The following is a 19,215-nucleotide window of genomic DNA, read 5'->3' as shown; positions in this document are numbered from 1 at the left end:
TGTTGGAGGTTTGGGTAACTCTCACATTCGGATCTGTTGGAGGTTTGGGTAACTCTCACATTTGGATCTGTTGGAGGTTTGGGTGCCACACTCGGTTTTGTTTAGGGCTGCCCTGTGGGCTCCAGCAGACCCTGGGGAGGTGTGGGTGGCTCCAGAGGTGTCCCAGGCAGGGAGCAGTCAGCAGGGAAGAGATGCCGCTGGAGCGGTGATTAGGGGAGCTGCAAAGAGCTTTTCCTTCTCTTTTCTCACTCGGCATCACTTGTGCAGCCTCCCCAGTGAGCCAGAGCCGATTGCTGGGGCTGGCTCAGCTGCGGGGACACTGTTCCAGTGCTGGCCCCGGGGTGCTCCCACCCGACCCTCCTGGCCATGGAAGGGTCCCCCAAAGCCGGGGCAAATTCGTGTTTTGAGGACAGACCAGGGTGGTGAGGCAGCGGGGTGAGCGATGCCGGGGCAGCCCAGGCTTGCAGCAGGGCCAGGGAGGGAAGAAAGGGTTGAAAAGGTGCAGGGAGGGATAATAAAGACTTTGGGACTGACACCCCAGCAGGAAGCCAATTAGGAGGCTCTTTTCCTCACCGTTCTGCTGGCATCGCTGGGCTGAATGTCCTAAAAGGCCCTAATTAGCTTGAACAGAGTTCCTTCTCCCGCGGGCTCAATCGGGAGCTATCATCCGCCCCGCTCCTCAATGGGGCTTTTTAGCTCCCCGCTTCATTCAGCCTTTCAAAGGGGATATTTTCCCTTATTTATTTTTCGTATCTGTTTGTTTTTGTCGGGTTTGTGGTGTGGGTTTTTTTTTTTTCTTTTTATTTTAATTTGGGCTTTTTTCCCCCCGCGAGATGGGTTTGGGTGCAAATATTTGGAGTGAAACAGAAGGAGGGGAGGGCAAGCCGGGAGATCCAGGGACGGGGGGAGGCAGGAACAGAGGCAGAAAAGCTTTTCCTGGGTTTATTTTGGCTGCGTGGGGGAGCGCAGGGCCACTCAGCTCCCAGAAAAGCAGGAAGAGAGGAAGGGTTTGCTGGGGTGGGGGCAGTTAAATCCCGGGAAAGCAAAAGGGATTCCGGCTGAAGCCACTGAGCGTGGAGAGTCCCAAAAGGAGAGGGGATTTGATGAGAGCAGGTGATGCTGATCCGGGTGAGGTGTGAACATCCTTTAGCCCCTCAGGCACCACATTTTCCTCCCGATTTTGGGGATCTTTCCGCTCTCCGTGGGGTGTGACTTTGGTTGAGGAAACCTGGTGCTTTTCCATCTCCGTTTTGCCGCTGATTCTGAGCTGCCTGTGCTGCAGCAGGGCCCGGTCCTGCACGGATGATGCTGGCACGTTTTTGTACCAGCACTGTGGTCCCAGGCATAGCTCCCGTGTCGGCCCTGCATCCCCATCCCAGCACTGGGGAGGGAACAGAATCCTCATCCGAAAGGTGAGATCATCTGCTCACTTTGCCCTTTCTTGGAAAAAAAAAGTAAAAAAATCCTTCCTTCAGTGGAGCCTTCTCTTAGTCACCCCCTTTGTCGAGAGGAGCTTGGCAGGGGCTGCTGGAAAAAAGCAAAACGTGTTTTCAAAAGGCAGCTTGAAAAGAGGGAGGGAGGGGGGAGAAAAAAACCTGAATCCCAAAAAAAAGCCGAGGCAAGGGGGAAGCACCAACCCTGGCACTCACAGCCCCTTCCACTGCTTGGAAGGTGGAGAAATCCCATCCCTGGAGCTGAGCAATCCCTGCTGGAGCCACGTGCTGAGGGAGAGAGCTGGGGCAGTGAGGGGTCCCCCAGCAGCAGGGCACACCCAGGGATTAGGGATCATAAATCTCCAATATTAAACCAGTAGGAAATTGGCAACTGGAGCGAGGCAAAGCCGCTGCCAAATAAATTAAAACCTGAAAAAAAGGGGGGGAAAAAAAATTCACATTTTAGCACTTTGCTCCAGCGAGGAGACAGCCCTTTACATTCCCAAACCCAGATGGTGTCGGGGTCACCTTTTGCTGTTGGTTGGAATAAAATCCACATGGACTGCACTCCACTTGTGCAGTGAGAGGGGAGCCAAGCCTTTGGAAACCCCTGCCTTGCACTGGGACATCTGGGCCTGCCACCGCTGTCCCCAGCACCCCCTTCCACCTGGCCATATTAAATACCCTCAAACTGCTCTGTTCCCACTGCCACTCCTTGGGCTCTTTCCCAGGGGCCAGCACTGTGATGGTTCCCAGATCTGCAGCTCCCACAGACAGGTCTGTGCATGGGGTATGTGTGAAATTCCAGGGTTCCACAAGAGGATGCACAGATTTGGCCCTGCAGCCCAGCCCTGAGTCAGCCTTAGCAGGGGAAGCCTTGAACTCATGGGATTTATCACAAACCCCAAATGTGAATTAAAAAAAGAATGAAATAATTAGGTTTTCCCCAGCTTCCCTCCTTTGATGGCAGCCTCAGGATTTTGGGGCTCTGACTCACAATCTCTGAATCTCTGCAAGGCACTGCTTTGCTCTCAGCCTTCAGCAGCTGCCCTGCCCAAAACGTTGTTTTGAGGCTTTGGGCTGGGATTTGTTTTTATTAACATCAAACCATCCACCCCTGGGCTATCTCCAGCTTGCAGCCTTTGGGGCTTTCTTGTGGCTGGAGGCTCCCAGCCAGGCCTGGAAGAGCCAGGGGCATCCCTGAGCTCTGGGGGTGCAGGAGAGGACCAGGGACCCCCCCTGCCCTCCCACAGCCTGAGGGCACTTGTTCACCTTCTTCTGCCAAAGAACCATCGTGTGCTGAGAGCTGGAAGGCACCAGCCAGGTGGGATCTGAGGTTCAGGAGTATCAGTGTCAGGTGGGATATGGTTCATGGGGCAGCCCCAGCTGCCCCCCAGCTCCCCAGGCCCCTTTGCTGCCTGAGAGCTCCCTTGGGAGCAGAGCAGGCTGCAGGGAAGTGAACCTGGAGAAATCTCTGGAACTCTGGGAGTGCCTGGGGTGCAGCAGCTCCAGATTCCCCCTGAGGCTCAGCTGCCCAAAGTTTGCAAAGGTCAGGGAAGAGCAGGCACAAAGCACCAGTGGGATCAGGAGCTGGGCTGGATCCCCTCTTCACTGAAACCAGTGTCACCAGTGTGGACCAGAGCCCATCCTCACTGAAACCAGTGTCACCAGTGTGGACCAGAGCCCATCCTCACTGAAACCAGTGTGGACCAGAGCCCATCCTCACTGAAACCAGTGTGGACCAGAGCCCATCCTCACTGAAACCAGTGTCACCAGCCCCAGCTGGAGCCATGGAAGCTGCTGCTCCTTTGGCTTTGTTCTCCTGCTCCAGGGGACCACAGCAAGGAGAACCATCCCCATGAGGAACCTTCACCTCCTGCTGCCCCAGAGGCTCAGCCAGGGATGTTTTTCCAGGGGTAGACCTGAGGGCAGGGCTTCCATGGGAACATCAGCCAAGTGAGAGCAGCTCAGCACAAAGCCAAGCTTTGTCCCAGGAGAGGGCAGATGAAGGACAGCACCAAGCCCCAAAGCCAGCTTTGGATTGGGGGGACACAGTTGAGCCAGAGCCCCAAATCTGGAAGGGACTGAAACTTCCTTCATGGGAAGGGAGTCCTTAAATCCCTGGTGATTTCCCCAGGGGAACCAGCTTGGGCTTCCAAAAATTCACCCTGGCCCATTCCTGCCTCTCTGCGTGTCCTGTGTCCCCTGGGAGACGCTGGAGGTGCTGGTCCCACCCCACCACTGAAATACCCAGGCAAGCACCACTAAAGCTGGGCTCCAAACCCAGCTCAGGAGGAACTGGATGTGAAGCTATGGGCAGAAATCTGGCTGTCAGGGCAGGCAGCTGTGGCTGCGCCAGCCAAGCCTTCCTCAAAGATTTCACTCCTTCCACTTCATTAATAAAATGGGAAAAAATAAGAGACGGGGGCCTTGACATAAAAAAAAAATACAGACTGTGTGTTTTAGAGCAGAGTTTCCTGTAACCACCTCTCTCCAGTTCCTTTTCATTCATTTTCTCCATTTTGTCAGTGTGGACCCAGGCAGGTCAAAGGTTTAAGCTTTTTTGGAAAGATTTGTTTCCAAAAAATAAAAGTTGGCTACTCTTCACATTTTGTTACCTTCACACCAGACAGGGAAATACACAGTCAGAGCTTAGGGTTGTTTTTTTTCCCTTTTTTCCCTTTTTTTTTTTAATGAAAGCATCTGGCCTCCATGACATGCTCTGAAGAAATATACCCCATATATTTTGCAACGTGTTAAAAAGCTGTGCTAGGCTGCAGAGCTCTGCTTCCTCCCAGAGTCTGGAATCACTTGGTTTCAGAGGCAGGGGGATGCTCCTTCACCACCAACCCAGGGGGGAAAACTGGACTGTTACAAGGCAAATGGCAGAGTTTTCCCTGAGGTTTTGGGACTTTCTTCTCCCTCTGTTGATTTATACAAATAGGATTGGCCCCACTGGGGCTCAGCCAGGCAGCTGAGACAGGCAGGTGAATGGGCAGGGGGTTATAGCTCCCAGGGCATGGAGGGAAGAGTGGGGAAAAAGGGAAAAGCTCAATGATTTGGTTAAAAAAGCTCTTTGTGGTTGTGCTGTGCCAGCCTGTGCAGAGCCTGGCCCCTTCCTGCTCTGCCAGCCAGACCATCCTCACCTGGGATTTCCCTCTGGTGGGAATTCCTCATCCCACAGCTGGCAAACACACCCAGGAGGGATGGGCAGGCCCTGCCTGGGGAAAGTATTTTCCTGGAAGCTGATTTTTAGCCCAATTCCAGGAAAGAGCAAAGGCTGGAGTGGTGGAGGGCTGAGGTTTCCTCAGTTCATGGCTACAGAGGAGGTTACACAGCATCAGCCATGGGCTTGGAAAACGTCATCATCATCATCATCATCATCATCACCACCACCATCATCATCATCATCACCTTGTGCAGGGATCAGAGTTGTCATCCCACCTCAGTCTGGCTGTGGGGGCTGGTGGTCTCCCAGTCCTCTGCCAGGACACCAGGAGATCTCCTTGGAGCCCAGTGCTGCCATTTAACACTTGCAGAGAGGTTTCTGTGACTCTGCCAGACACAGAGCTGGAGAGCATCTCCCAAGCCTTTGGTGCTCTTGGAAGCTTTGCTGGGACCCTCAGATGCAGCACTGACTGCTCCTGTTCTTGGGGATGGCCTGGGGGCAGCATTTTGGGTCATCCACAACCCCTGGCTGCTGCAAAATCCCTCTTCCTCACATAACCCATTAGGTAAGGCTTGAAGCTGATTTTCTCCTCACCAGCCCAAACAGTAACGTGTTTTCCTCTCTTGCCTGTGTGTTGCTGTTTTCCAGCTGTCCAGATCCACGTCCTGAAAGCAGAGAAGAACGCGGACTGGTGGAAGTTCACGGTGAACATCATCTCTGTCTACAAACAAGGCAGCAACCGGATCCGCCGCGGAGACCAGACCCTGTGGATCCACTCCAAGGACATAGCCTGCAAGTGCCCCAAAATCAAGCCCATGAAGAAATATTTGCTGCTGGGCAACAACGAGGACTCCCCCGACCAGAGCGGCATCATTGCGGACAAAACCAGCCTGGTGATCCAGTGGCGGGACACGTGGGCCCGGCGGCTCCGGAAGTTCCAGCAGCGGGAGAAGAAGGGGAAGTGTAAGAAAGCCTAAAGGAGGAGGAGGAGAGGAGAGACTGACTGTGCATGCTGCTTTGTGTAGAGCTGGGGCGGGCAGGGACCGGCTGCCAGGGCGGGCTGGGGGGACAGGGGGACAGCGGCCACGGCTGGGGGGGACTGGGCTTGCAGCTCGTATTCCAGGGAAGACAAAACCCAACAGAACCCAACAGGACCCAAAAAAACCCAAGAAAACCCAAGAAAACCCAACAGAACCCAAGAAAACCCAACAGAACCCAACAGAACCCAAGAGGACCAAACAAAACCCGATTGCACGCATGGACAGAACCCACGAGTGGCGTGCGGGCGTGCAGCACCTGGGGCCCCCCAGCTCGCTCCTGCCCCATTGCTGAAGAACTCAGAGCCACCAAACTGCCTTCCAGCTGCCAACATCTGCTGCCTCCAAAGCACGGCATGGGCACATCCACCCTGTAAGAAACTAATCAACAGCACCGCTGGAAATTAACCCCCCATCCCCAAAATACGTATTTGCAACTTAGGCTGACGGAGACAGTTCTTGTAGAGGAAACTAAACCGAGACTTTTGCTGAGGACAGAGCCGAGGATCGGCGGACGGGGTCTTGGAGGCCTTTGGTATCCGACAGCCGTGGCCACCACCCACTGATGGTGCCTGGGGCGGCCGAGGTCTCCAGCTGTGATGATGCTCTGGGCCCACAGTAGGCACAGCCACAAGGGGACAATGTTCATGGGTGACTTCTGCTGTGCATAACTCTGGGAATGGCTCCGTGCTCAGCCCCTGACCCTGAGGATGCTGCCCCCAGCACACTGGAGTGTGAGCCCACAGCGTGCCCTGTCCCCCTCCAGCCACCCATTCACAGGTGAGGAGTCAGTAACCAGGATCCCCAAGGAAACACCCAGACCTGACAAAGAATGAGTCGGCGTGCAGTTCCCACGAAGTGCCCTGGAAGATCCTGCCAGTCTCAGTTCCTGAATCTCCACTGTGGCCACCCCTGAACCTCCTCCATGGGCTTGGTCCCCTCTGCTGCTGTCAGCACACCAGGAACCCTCAGATGGTAGAAAATCCCTGTAGGTGACACCAAGGTCCTGGCTGCTTTCACTCCCAGACTCAGGCAGCTCTCCCAAACCCACAGCAGCTCTGCCCTCGCTCTCTCTGGAGCTGCATCCCCCTGAGACCCCTGTGAAAGGGCTTGGAGACAAAGTGGGGAGCAGAGGGTGCCAGGGACTGTCCCCATGGGCAGTGGGGCCAGTGCAGAGCTCTGAGGCTTGGCTGGAGTAGAGCCCACACAGGGCAGGGACCGGCCCAGGGAAGGGGTCTCAACCAGGAGCAAGATGTGACCCACCTGGAGCTCTCCTCCTTCTGCTGGGGGGAGAAAGAGCCAATTGAAAATTCCCAATTTCCAGTCATTTATGCACTGAGCACAGTAGAGGCTGCCTCACCTCAGGCTGGAGCATCTTCCTGGGGGCACCCTGTGGGCAGGACTGGCTCTGGAGCTGCCAGCTCTGTGCCAGGCTGCTCCCCTGCCACACCAGCCCATGGGGAATGGGAATATCCAATTCCACCTCATCCATGGAGACCGGGAATAGCTGGGGCAGGAAGGCAGGGAGGGCAGGACGGTACCTGGAGGAGAAGCAAACATTAGTCGCTATGAAAAGCAAAACCAACCCGATATTTTTCCTTTTAGGAAACTTGGAAACATCTCTTTTATGACATTTTCCAGTGGTTTTGCCTTGTTTTATAGCAATTGACAATATTTATATAATGACATAAACCACCATAAAGCAGGGCAGCCATGTAAATAGGTGCAAAGAGGAGGCTCCCAGGACTGCTGGAGACAGCACCCGGAGGGATCCAGCTCTGCTGAGCCTCCCCTGCCACCACAAGGCCCCCAGAATTAATCTGGGTGTTAGGAGAAAAATTCCACCCTGCACATCAAGCAACTCCCCCCACACCTCCCCTGTCTGTGTTTTCTCCCCTTTCCCAAACTGGACTTGGTTTTCCTTATCTCAGAGCTCAAGGAGAGTTGATGGGTTTGCAGCCAAGGGAAGTGAAGCCACCAGGTTCTGAAGGATAAAATCTGACCTCAAGTGTCTAAATGGAGACTTAAAGTCCCCAAATGGGGCTTGGATGCTCTCCTGCAGTCAGCTGCTGCCAGGGAGCCCCAAAGCTGGGGACAGCACATCCCCAGGGAACCGAGACGTCTCCAACCTTCAAATGGTGCCCAAAAGTAACAGAAGCCAACCCAAAGCCAGTTCTCATGGAGAGCAGGAAGGAAAGGCCAGGGGACATGGGGACTCAGGAACTGCCCATGGCAAACTTGGACACCCAACACTCCCAGTTTCCAGCCTTGTCAAGCACAGCCACCCTCCCCAGCACGGCCTGGACACCCCAAACCCCCCAGGGACACCCTCCAGCCCCTTCCCTGCTCCTACTCGTCCTGGAGGCTGCAGAAGACCCCCCACCCCCACATCCCACAGCCAGACCCCTCCAGGCACTGACAGAACCTGGGGACTCAGAAGGAAATGAGTTGGCACAACACCTGGATCCTGGCACAGGAGGGAAGTCCCCAGCCTGTCCCACCAGGACCTGTCCCTCCACTCCTGCTGGAGTTTTGTGCTTTCCAGTCAGACCAAGCAAAGCCCCTGACTCCACCCCGTGCCCTTCATGTGCTCCTGACCTGCAGGAGCTGCTGCTGGAACTGGTGCAACTGGAACAGCCTCTGCTGGCAGGGCAGAGCAGCCCCATTTCGGGGTCCAGAGGTGCAGCCAGCCCTGCTCTAGGACATCTCCAGGAGGACAGCAAAGAACCCAGTGCCCACCCATCGCCCTGGGGACAGGAGTGGGGACCCCGAGGACAGTGGGGTGGCCAGGAAGGGGCTCTGGTGCCTGCAGAGAGGCTTCAGAGAGCAGCTGAAATGCCAAAACAATCATCACTGACCGTAGCACCCGACAGAAGTCGCTTGGTCTCGTTTCTGTTCGTTCCGTCGTGTCTGTGCCCCCTCCCCGCCCTGCCTCACCCCCTCACAAACCTGTGTTCGTTTTGGGGTTGGTTTTTTTTTGTCAAATCTTTTTTTTTTTTATTTTTTATTTTATTATTTCTGTTAATATCTTGAACTGTAAATGTTGTTTAGTTATGACCATGGCAGATTGCTTTGGGCGATGTTTCTTTACAATGCATACTAATATATTATGGTTATTATATATGAATATATTTAATGACACGTGAAAAAGTTGTGGATTTTCTTATTGTTTTTCCGAGTTGTTTCTTTTTTTCCCTTTTTTTCTCCCCTTTTGTTTGTTTGTTCATTAGATTGGCTGTAATTGACCCGAAGGAGCTTGTAACTGTTCAGCACCCCCTCGGTAGAACTAAAGTCAGAAACCAGTTGAATAAACTCTTGTAAACTGTAAAAATCTCCAGGAATTTCTGCTTCTTCCCACCCCATTGCTCAGTGAGCCTGTGGGACAAGGACCTGGGCAAGGAAGTGCCGGTGTCCCCTCCACCCCCTAGCTCTGTCAGCTCTTTGTGACTGGCAGCCCCAGCCCTGTCCCTGCCCAGCACCCCCAGGCAGTGGCCACAAGGCCTTGGGGACAGGGGTCACCGTGGGTGGGTGACATGGGGGGTCCCCACCGGCCCCTGTGGGCTCAGCTGTGCCCTGCAGTGGGACCCCAGCCACAGCTGGGGGACAGGTGTGGGGACAGCCCAAGTTCAGAGTCAGGAAAGCTGCCAACCCCACTCTGGACCCATTTCTGTCCCGTCCAGAGGCTGCTCAGCAGTGCTGGCCCTTCCTGCCCGTCCTCTGCAGGGCTCAGGGCTCCATCAGCTCCATCCCAGGATCAGCGGGGTCAGCGCTGCTGGAGCCCAGCCCAGGCAAGGATGGTGGCACCGACACATGGAGAGATGGAGGTGGGGGGAACTGAGGCAGCAAAACATTTCCAGGGACAAAAATCCAAGCAAAAGGTGCTGCCAAGTGCTGGGGTCAGCCCAGCTGACCTGAGCCTTCAGCAGTGCCGGGAATTTATGAATCCAAAAACATCATGGGGGGCGGAAATCTCAGATCTTTATTGCAGAGACAAATGGGACACAAGTGCCAGCCCTCTGCTCTGAGGGGCAAATGGGCTTCCCAGATTGCAGGTGGCCACTTGTCCAGAGGTGACACAGTGGCTCTGGAAAGAGGGGGATGAGGTTTTTCCCACGGAGGGCTGGACCTGGAGTGGTTTTCCCAGCTTGGTCCCACCAGGCAGCAGTGTGGGAGAGGAGCCATCCACGCACCGAGCTCACACCAGGAATCAGGGCATGTGAAAATGCCCAGCAGCCTTCCAAAATGATGCCTGTTCTCATGCAGAAGGTGGGGATTTTTCCCAGGGCACTGGGACATCCCTGTTGCACACACCAGACCTGCCCCCAGCCCTGGGAGTTTTGATGAAACTGTAGCTGGAAGCAGCTGAACTCCTGAGCACGTCCTGCAGCAGAGAAATGGAGGAGGTGGCAGGGAAGGCGACACCTGGGGTGTCTCTGGGCACATTCCAGGAGGTTCTTTTCTTGCAGAAGCCACTCCAGGTTGGCTTCTCCACCGCCGCTGCTCAGAGCCAAACCCCGGCGTCTCTCGTATTTTAACCTTTCTTTTTCTTTAGTGGGGCAGGGAGACAGAAAAGCTTCCCTGCACACAGCAGAGCGCTGCCAAATCCACTGCTTTTTAATAAAATTCCTCACCCACACCACACTTTAAATGTTACCTAAAGGGCAAGGCTGAGAACCTCTTTGTTCACCAGCACAACGAGCAAATCCTGGAGTTTCCATCCTTCCCAGGCGCTCACAGGAAAAATGTGTTGGGAGGACCCAGCGGGTCAGAAGGGACCTCTGAAAACCTCGGCCAGAACAAAGTCCCTGTGGAACATTGATCAGGATGAGCTACACGTCCATCCTGCGTGTCCTGGGAATTCAAACAAAGCCGGAATTCCCTCCAGAACTGACAGCTTTAATTAGCCCAGGCCCGTGGTCTCATCTGAACAAACCCTGCTGCTCTCCTGCTGCCACTGAAGATCCACGGGGCTGCTCCAGAGCTGGGAGTGGAATCCAGCCCTGGGCTCAGAGGCTGCTGCTGAGGAACAGCTCCAGAAGCATTCCTGGTGTCACTCCCTCACAGAGCTGCAGGAATGCACAGATTTGGATCTCCTCTCCAAAGCCTTTCCTCGTTTCCAGCTGGAGCAGCCCTGCCTAAAGCTCCATTTCGAATCTGACATCAACAATGAACTCATCAACTCAGGTTCATCCATGAACCCCTGCCCTGCCACTTGAAAACCAGAGGACATGAGACCACCTCTGTTTGTCCCTGCCCTCTGTGACAGCCACACGCTGAAGCATCTCCACAAGAAAACTGGCCAGGCACAGCCTGGGCTGCACTGTAAAGGCTTCCAGGGTTTTCTCCAGCAGAGCACATGGAAGACTCTGGAGGAGCTCCAACCTCCAGTCTCTCCTGCAGCTCTGAGTGCTGAGGACAGGCTGAGCACGGGCACAGAGCCCTGGCTGAAGCTGGAGGGGGCACAGCTGGATCTCAGGGCCTTTCTCGCCACCAAGTTCCTCTCTGTCACCCCCATGCCCTCCCCAGGAGCACAAAGACAGGGAAACACTCTCTGGCTCCAGGGGACAGCTCCCACAGCTGCAGGACACTGCAGCACCCGTGCATCCCTGGGGATCCCTGGGGATGTTCAAGGTTAGACTGGACAGGCCTTGGAGCTATGGAAGGTGTCCCTGCCCATGGCAGTGGTGGCACTGGATGGGATTTGAAGTCCTTCCCATCCAAATCATTCTGGGATTCCGTGTATTCCATGTGTCCCATGAGCTCCCTACCTCTGCTTCCTGCAAAACTCCACCTATTTCCATGGCTCTCATCCTCAGAGCCTGGAGCTGGGCTCCAGACTCCAGCCAACACCTGGACCCTGCAAGGAGATGAGTGAAGGTGACCTGCACTTACCAAACCTTTAACAAAGGGGGCAAGTCCCAGTCTGGGGAAACCGAGCCCAGAAGGGCAAAAGGGATTTGTGCCAGTCAAGAGGGGAGCCAGCAGCAGGACAGCCTGGTTCCCACCTCCCACAGCAGTGCTGGATGTGCTGTGTGGGCACAGGGAAATGAGTGCCAAAGCCAGGTGAGAGCTGTGAAAGGAGACACCACCAGTGCAGGTGAGGGCCAGCCCTTGCCAATCTCACAGATCTGTCATAATACACACAAAGCCTGACAGAAATTGCTCTTTTCCTTCTCCAGACCAGCTCTCAGGATATAGCAGCGTTGGATAAATCATTCACAGACAACACAAGAGAGTAGAAACAATAAACCCTCAGGCAGAGAAACTGTATATAAATGGATCAGCTTTAATCAGTACTTATTGCTTGCTCTATTAATCCTGAAATCAAACCAGCATGTGTAACAAAATAATTATTCTCTTGGCCAGAAGCAAACATTTAATACTTCTTTTTCATTAGTTTTGAAATAGGTAACCCTTTCTCTCAGCTGTTGAAGGGTGTAAGAAGCTGTCAAAGGAAGAGACAGAGCTCAGTGAGGACGTTAATTCTGGTGCATGTCCCGAGGCCAGGCTGGCAGAGCCCCTGGGGAGCACAGAGGGCAAAGCTCTCCACTCTCACAGGCTGGGCTGAGTCCTGCTGCTGCTTAACTCCCATCCCTGGAGATCAATAACTCACCAATAACTATCCCTGGAGATCAATACTTCCCCCATGAGCTGAGCACTGACCCAGTCTCCAGCGATTCTGGGCAGCCCACAGCAGTCCTGCAGGGCTGTTGCTTCCCATGCTGTGAGAATCCAAGTGCAGTCATTCCCCAAGGCTATTCCTTGGAAACCATGGAGCATTTTCTCTCAGAAGAAGGGATCCCAAAGCAGGGGAGCATTGCTGTTCTCCAGAGCACTCCAGGATTTCGGTGTTTGGAGGCCTGGGATGTCTGAGCTCAGGGAGATGGGCAGGGCAGCAGCAGCAGCGTGTCCCCAGGTGCAGATGCAGGAGAGGTGGCTCCATCCTACAGCTGCAGCTGCCTGAGTGCCAGAGGAAGGTGGGAAGAGTGGGATGAAATCCTCTTTTCCCACTGCCATCCTCCAGATCCCACAGAGCTCCTGAGCTGTGCTCCAAGGAGAGTGGATGTCTGGTGGACGCTGCTTCAGCCTGCTGCTGTGGAGTGAATTCCCAGCTCTGGAGTTTCTTCCCAAGGATGGAGTTTCTTCCCAAGGATGGAGTTTATTCCCAGCACAGAAGGTCCCTGCACATGGCAGGAGCCTCCCTTGAGCCCTGGTGCTCCCGTGGAGCAGCTGCTCCGGCGGGGTTGGGGTTAACCCGTGGGCCAGAGCGCGACCACGGCGATGGCGATGAGCAGCAGCACGATCACCACCAGCATCCCTGCAGGAGACACAACAAGGATTAGGCTGCTGCCTTTCTCATTTACAAATGGGTTTCTGTGATTAAATTCCCCCTGCCCACCCCTGCCAGGCCCTGAGCACAGACCCAAACCCCAGGCTGGCAGAGCGGCTCCTTCTCCTCCTGACCCTTCAAATCCAGCAGTGCCTGTGGGGTATCTTCCCACCCCAACATCTGCCATCAAGGGATGTTTAACTCACAGCCAGGCCACTTGGGCTTTGCTGGAATCTCTCTGTACCATCCCACCGGGGCAAAGGATTAGTGAGGAGGAAATCCAAACTGCGCCAGGAAATTGTTTCCAACACAAAGTGCTCCTGCTTTCAGACAGAACTCTGCAGAGCTGGGCTCTCAGGCATGTACCTGACCTGGGGAAACAGAGATCCCACAGTGCTCTGCCCCACCTCTGCCCGTGGCTCCGTGTGCCCCATCCTGCCCCAAAACCCACTGGATCCCTGCAGAAGTTAATGACAAATGAGATTTTACAAGATGATATCCTCTTCCCCTAATTCCCGTTTCTCAGCAGGAACTCTCCCCTTTCTCTCCCATTTTTTAGAGGAAAGGGAGAAATGTTTTAGTGAGAACATTCTGGATCCACCTCCCAAACCACCCCCAATAAACAAACTCCTCACCCAGCTGGATCCCTGTGCTGGGCAGTGGCATCACACCCATGGGCATTCCCTGGGCTTAAATGATCTTTTAATTAAGAGGCTTTTATTTGTGTTCAGTATCTGCTGCGTGCTGTCTCCCTGCCTGAGCTGAGGGAATACAGAGGGTTCCAAGAGCAGAAAATCTGTCCCTTCCTCTGCTCACTGAGGACTATTACTCAACCACTTACAGTATTTACAAGTCCAGCTCATGCCAATTAAAAAAAGGATGTATTGAAATAAACTCCTCTTTCCAAGCTGGAAAAGGATATTAGACACTGCTTTTTGTAAATAGTGTCATGTTTTCTGTGCAGAAACTGTTCCCCTGCCAGGGGGCCAGGATTTATTTTTTTTTTCCAGGGAAATAAGAGTTGCCACCAACAGTATTTTTTTCTTTAATGCTCAGCTGAAACCATTTGTGATCCCATCTAACCTTGTCCCCTGGCAGTGGAAGCCATTCCCTGTGTCCTGTCCCTCCATCCCTTGTCCCCAGTCCCTCTCCAGCTCTCCTGGAGCCCCTTCAGGCCCCAGAAGGGGCTCTGAGCTCTCCCTGGAGCCTTCTCTTCCCCAGACTGAACAGCCACGACTTTCTCACCCTTTCAGTCTCGTATTTTTTACACCTTAATATACATTATGGAGTTTTCAACAGAGCCAGAAGCAAATAATTTGCCTAAACAGGGAAGAAGTCAGATCTGATAAAGCTACCACATTCCGATTCTCTGTTATGTTTTGCACTGGAGGGAGAAGTTTTAGAGGGTGCAAATCCTTCACACAGTTTCAGCGTAACAGAGTTTATGGACTGCAGCAATTAAGAGACAACCGAGATCAGCTGCTTGGAAAATACTCCATAGGTGTGAATTAGTAATGATACAGAGGGGACTTAATGGGGTGTAATTATTCTTTGACGAGTCCCAAGAAAAACTGCACATAAACCCCAAATTATTCCTCAGCAGGAAGAGGGGAAGGTGGGGGACTAATAAAGAATTGCTAATGGGCAATGCTGAGTGAGGGAACTGCAGGGCTCAGTCAGGGCACTGAGAGAGGGGACAGCAAAATGAAATAAACCTCCTTTCACTCCTAAAAAAAGACTGGCATTAAAAACCTGGAGCCAAAAAGCCAAGTGCTGTCCTTGTCCCAGCTGAGGTGGGAGCAGCAGAGCTGCTGATCCAGGGACCCCAAACCAGGAGCACACACGTCTCAAAGCACCTCTTGCATGATACAGACCAGATGTTACACACATTTCTTCCCCCCTGTACCACAGAACAGAAGATTAGAAGGATCTGAAGGTTTTAAACCTGGGTGTTTCACGTTCTTTCCCTGCAAAAGCTGTGGATAGGATCTGACAGGAATTCTGCATTCTAAGGTCCCTGCCTGCTCTGCCTTTTTCTGCTCAAATGCTATGAAATATAAATATTCCCCTTGACAAACAGCCCTCAAAGAGAAGTTCAGGAATCAAAGCCATTCTTAAAGTTAACAGGAGTCGGAAGAGAACAAAGAAAAGATTCTTGTGCAAAAGGAAACAGCGCCAGCAATGCAAACCCAAACTGCATCTCTCAGGGCAAGGTGGGAAACAGAAATCTCTGTGCAATCACAGAGCAAACAATTCCAGCAGGCTGGAGTAAATGCCATGCTCCTGAAGCTCCCTCTGCTAAAGGCTCTGGGGCAGTGCTCCAGCTGCTGATCCAGCTGCTGATCCAGCTGCTGATCTGAGGAGCAGGGCAGGAATGCAGGGAGCACATTCCTGGTTCCCTGGCAGGATGGGGATGTCCCCAGCATTCCTGGGATGCTGGCACTCAGTGGCTCTGCAGGGGCTGATGTTACTGCTGAGCTCAGCTCATACCCCAGTCCCTGCCTCAGGGCCATTCAATGCTCCACATCTCACCAAACCTTTTCCAAATAAAAATCCCATTTCCCGATACAAGACAGAAAGAAAAGGTTAAATTGCATGTAATTTAGGCTAATAGTGCTCTTTAGTCTGTCTCAGCTGCTCTGTCCAGCCCTGAGAGCAGAGGAGCTGGGGTTCACAGAACACACCAGCCCAAGCCCCCAGGCCATTCCCTCTCCCCAGGATTTGGCAGCTCTCAGGGTTACTGCTTTGGGATTCCTCACAGACACCCTTCCCACTGATTTACTCCCCAGCCATCGACTTTCTAGCTTGGGTTCACACAGAAAAGCAAAACCCCGAGGTCCAAATCCACCTGGAGGGCATCCAGGAGAGGAATGTCCACCCCAGCTGGTACCTCAGTGACCAGGGCAGGGGTGAGGAGTGATGTCCCCTCTCCAAGGGCACCTGGGGATTCCCTTCCAGCCTGGGAGCAGCCCCTACCCACAGGGAGCACCTCTCCTCTGGACAGGTTTGACCAATGTGATCCCATCCCCAAAGGCACCTGGCTGGAGCCTTGGGATGGGGCTGTCCTCGGTGAGCTGCATGGCTCCCTGGGATCAGGATTCAGGGTATTCAGAGAGCAAACACAGCCACGTGCTGGTTGGGTCCTGGGGACTGAAGTAAATGCTGATTTCAGCCCTTAAAAAAAATATAAAATCCAAGGCATGTGCATTTGTGTGTGTGTGTGTGTGGCCAAGTCCTCTGCCCTGGCTTCAGAAGCTGCAAGGTTGCATCCAAGCCCATTTCAACAATGTCCAGCTTGCATCTGGCAAATCCCACCCCAAAAATGAGATGTGCCTGTGGCAGTGCCCTGGCTCTGTGCCTGCAGAGAGGAGGTGCAGGGAAGGCAGCCCTGCAACACCCTGAGCATCCCCCAGCACCCTGCCAGTGAATGTTTCTGGGAACAGCAGCTGTCCTTGGGGTTTTCCATATCTTTCCTGCTGATTTGAATGTAGTGTCATTCCCAGGTCCAACACTGGTGTCTTTTATAGATGATAAAATAATAATAAATAGCATGCTTGGACTTTAAAGAGCCTGTACAACATTACATTATCTGGAAAAAGCAGCTTGGTTCAGGCCAAGGAAGTTATATTCCCATAGAACTCTCTATCCAGAAGTTTATGAATAAGTCTTCTTTTATAAGGGACACGGAGCAGTAACTTATAAACACATAATCGTTGTTTTATAGGGCAGCAGAGAGGCAGGGATGGGAGCTTCAGCAAGGAGCTGCAGAGCCTGGCTGCTTTCCTCGAGGACTTCTATTTAATATCACAGTTTTAAAGAAACCAAATTTTATCTGCTGTTTCAGTAAGTTAATTTTAAGCCCGTGTTGCCAGATATATGGCAGAAACCCTGCCCAAATCCCTTCAAAGCCCTGCTTTTGGAGGCAGCAGAGAACCAGCCTGGAGGCTGGCTCTGAACCCTCTGCACATACCTAAAGCACTATTTTCACATGGCAAGCACCCCAAGAAATCCATCTTGCTGTCCTTTATGTTCCCTAAGAAAAGAAAAGAGCCAAACACTTTCTCCCCCAAAAAGCCATAAAAATCCTTTCCCTCTAACATTTTCCCTGTGCCGGGTATTCAATTTGTGTTGCATTAAGAAGCACTTGAGCAGAAATCCCACGCTATTAAGCTGCCTTGTGTGTAAATACAGCCCCGATTCCTACACCTGCAGCACTGAACCCACCTCTCTGGAGGCTTTTCTTTATTAGTTTTGTGACAGCCAAACGTTTTCTTGGGCGAGAGGGCCGGGGAAACGCTCCTTCCCCAACACCCCCGCCCGCCCAGAGGAACCTGGCCCTTATTGCTTTTGACCTTCCTTTTCAACTGCTCTGCCTCGAGAAATTTAACACTACAATTGTACCTCTCAGCCCTGACATCAAAATCATTGGCAGTTCCCAGAGAAATCAAGACCAGGCTCGGCGAGCGGTTATTAAAGGCTCCAAATGTTCACGTGTTTCATTGGGTCTAGAGGAGGGAAAAAAAGACACCTCTCAAAAAAGCTGAGCTGGTTGGAAACAACAACTATTGCATTATTAATTCCTTATTTGGAAGAAAGAAAAGCACAGGTCATTCCTATGTAAGATGAAAATACTCTTGGTCTATGAGTTATTGCACATTTGGAGCTGTTCATGCGAGGCCAGATTAACCTGAAGAAACGATTTATCTGAGGGAAAGGTGCAGACTTTGTTTATGTACATTAACTCCTCAGTCAACATTATTTCACAGGCTAGAAATTGCATTTTTGTGGGGTTTGGTCATCTCAGGTTGGAGGCAGGATTCCCTCTGGGGCACACAGATGAGTTTGGTGCTAACACAAGCTTTGATCAGGGCCTGGAGATCCCTCAGGTCACTGTCAGAGGGGGCTGTGGGCAAAGTGTGGCTGAAGCCAGCAGGATGAGAACCACCACTATCAGAAAACAAACATCAGATGAGCCCCAGAAGCAGCATGGGGTGAGTTTATACCCAAACCTTTACAATTAATCCCAAACTTCGGGTTCCAAACCCCATGTGCAGCCTGGCTGAGGGCAGGGAAGTGAGATAAGTGTTTCTCTTAACCCACCATTGTTATGCTTCAATTCGCTTCTTTTTTAATCTATTTTCACATTATGGACATGTGCCAGGTAATGCCCTGAACTGCTTCCAAGCACAACTGCACTGAAATCCCAAATTCCTTCAAGGAGTGGCACAAACCCAACCTCACCAACAGCTCGGGGCTTTGGTCACAGCCTCTGACTGCTGCTGACAGTCAGCACCCCTGATGCTCCATGGGAAGGTCATCTCCTACCTTGGGAAGGCTCAGCTCCAATGGTTTGAGGGGCCACATTTGACTGTGTGGCTGTGAAACAATTCCTGAGCCTCCTGCACTGCCCTGACAACCAGAAGTCAGGAAGGGCAGCTCAAAGGTAAGTTTCCTGTGGAAATTAGGAAATTTGAATTATTTTATCTTCTGAGCCACCAGAAGAGAAGCTCAGAGACATGCAAGACATTTGTTTGGAGCTGAAGACAAGGCAAGAGAGAGCACAGCAAGAACTAAACTGTCACAAGTTTTAACTTTCAGAGAAGTCTGTGGGAAAGGGAACACTTTGAGCTAAATTTGTATCTCCTTTAAATAGCAGCAGGTAGCTGGGAGAGGACAATGGTGGAGAAATGGTTCATGTACCTCTGAGACAATGGCTGAACCAGAGAGCTTTAAAGCAATCCACACCTGAATACCTTCTGCAAGAATACTGGCTAATAAAATCATTTCCTGGACTCACCATCATGAAGAGCAGGCAACAGCTTCACCAGGTGACTCCCCATCCCCAAAACCCCAGATCAACCCAGAACTGGCAACCTCAACCCAACTCTGCCTGTTCTGAGGGGTGGGAAGAGCTGTGCAGATCACCCAGCCCCCAACAAGCCCCAAACTGGAAACATCCTCATGGTTTTTCCTTCTGTTCTTCTGGAGTGACTTCACAGACTTTCCTTGCTTGGCCCCACACCATCATCAGACTCTTTCCAGCCCCAAAGGTCATCAGCAGATGTGCTTACTGGATTTCTTTGCATGTGGCTTATTTTTCTTCCCCTTTTATTTAATTAAACAAGCACACACACAGTTTCCAACTGTCCTTCCTCCAAATGCTCGGCCTTCCTTTCCCTTACATCAGGGACACCAAGGAGCAGGGGCAGGAACAGGAGCAGGGACAGGAGCAGGGACAGGAACAGG

At 52.5% G+C, this 19,215-nt stretch overlaps 2 protein-coding genes across 3 annotated transcripts in view; one reads left to right on the top strand and one right to left on the bottom strand.

The window, feature by feature from the left end:
* Positions 1 to 5,636, top strand: part of NTN1 (netrin 1) — an 83,752-nt gene extending 78,116 nt beyond the window's left edge. Inside the window, exon 6 of the mRNA XM_015645680.3 lies at positions 5,251 to 5,636. Coding sequence (XP_015501166.1) covers positions 5,251 to 5,579 — 329 coding nt within the window. The 3' untranslated portion in view covers positions 5,580 to 5,636. The remainder of the gene's footprint in view (positions 1 to 5,250) is intronic.
* Positions 5,637 to 5,831: 195 nt separating this feature from the next.
* Positions 5,832 to 19,215, bottom strand: part of STX8 (syntaxin 8) — a 93,780-nt gene continuing 80,396 nt past the window's right edge. Inside the window, exons 8-9 of one of the 2 annotated variants that reach the window (XM_015645681.3) lie at positions 7,000 to 7,180; positions 5,832 to 6,625 (exon numbers count right to left, since the gene is read on the bottom strand). In XM_015645681.3, the coding sequence (XP_015501167.1) occupies positions 6,331 to 6,625; positions 7,000 to 7,180 (476 nt within the window). In that variant the 3' untranslated portion in view covers positions 5,832 to 6,330. Of the gene's footprint in view, positions 6,626 to 6,999; positions 7,181 to 11,902; positions 12,958 to 19,215 lie in introns of those variants that run through there. The other variant, XM_015645683.2, reaches the window with a different exon arrangement.

The sequence above is a fragment of the Parus major genome, chromosome 18 (assembly GCF_001522545.3).
Source record: "Parus major isolate Abel chromosome 18, Parus_major1.1, whole genome shotgun sequence".
NCBI lineage: Eukaryota > Metazoa > Chordata > Aves > Passeriformes > Paridae > Parus > Parus major.
The sequence above is the reverse complement of the archived record's forward strand: the minus strand, read 5'-3'. Positions and strand labels throughout refer to the sequence as shown.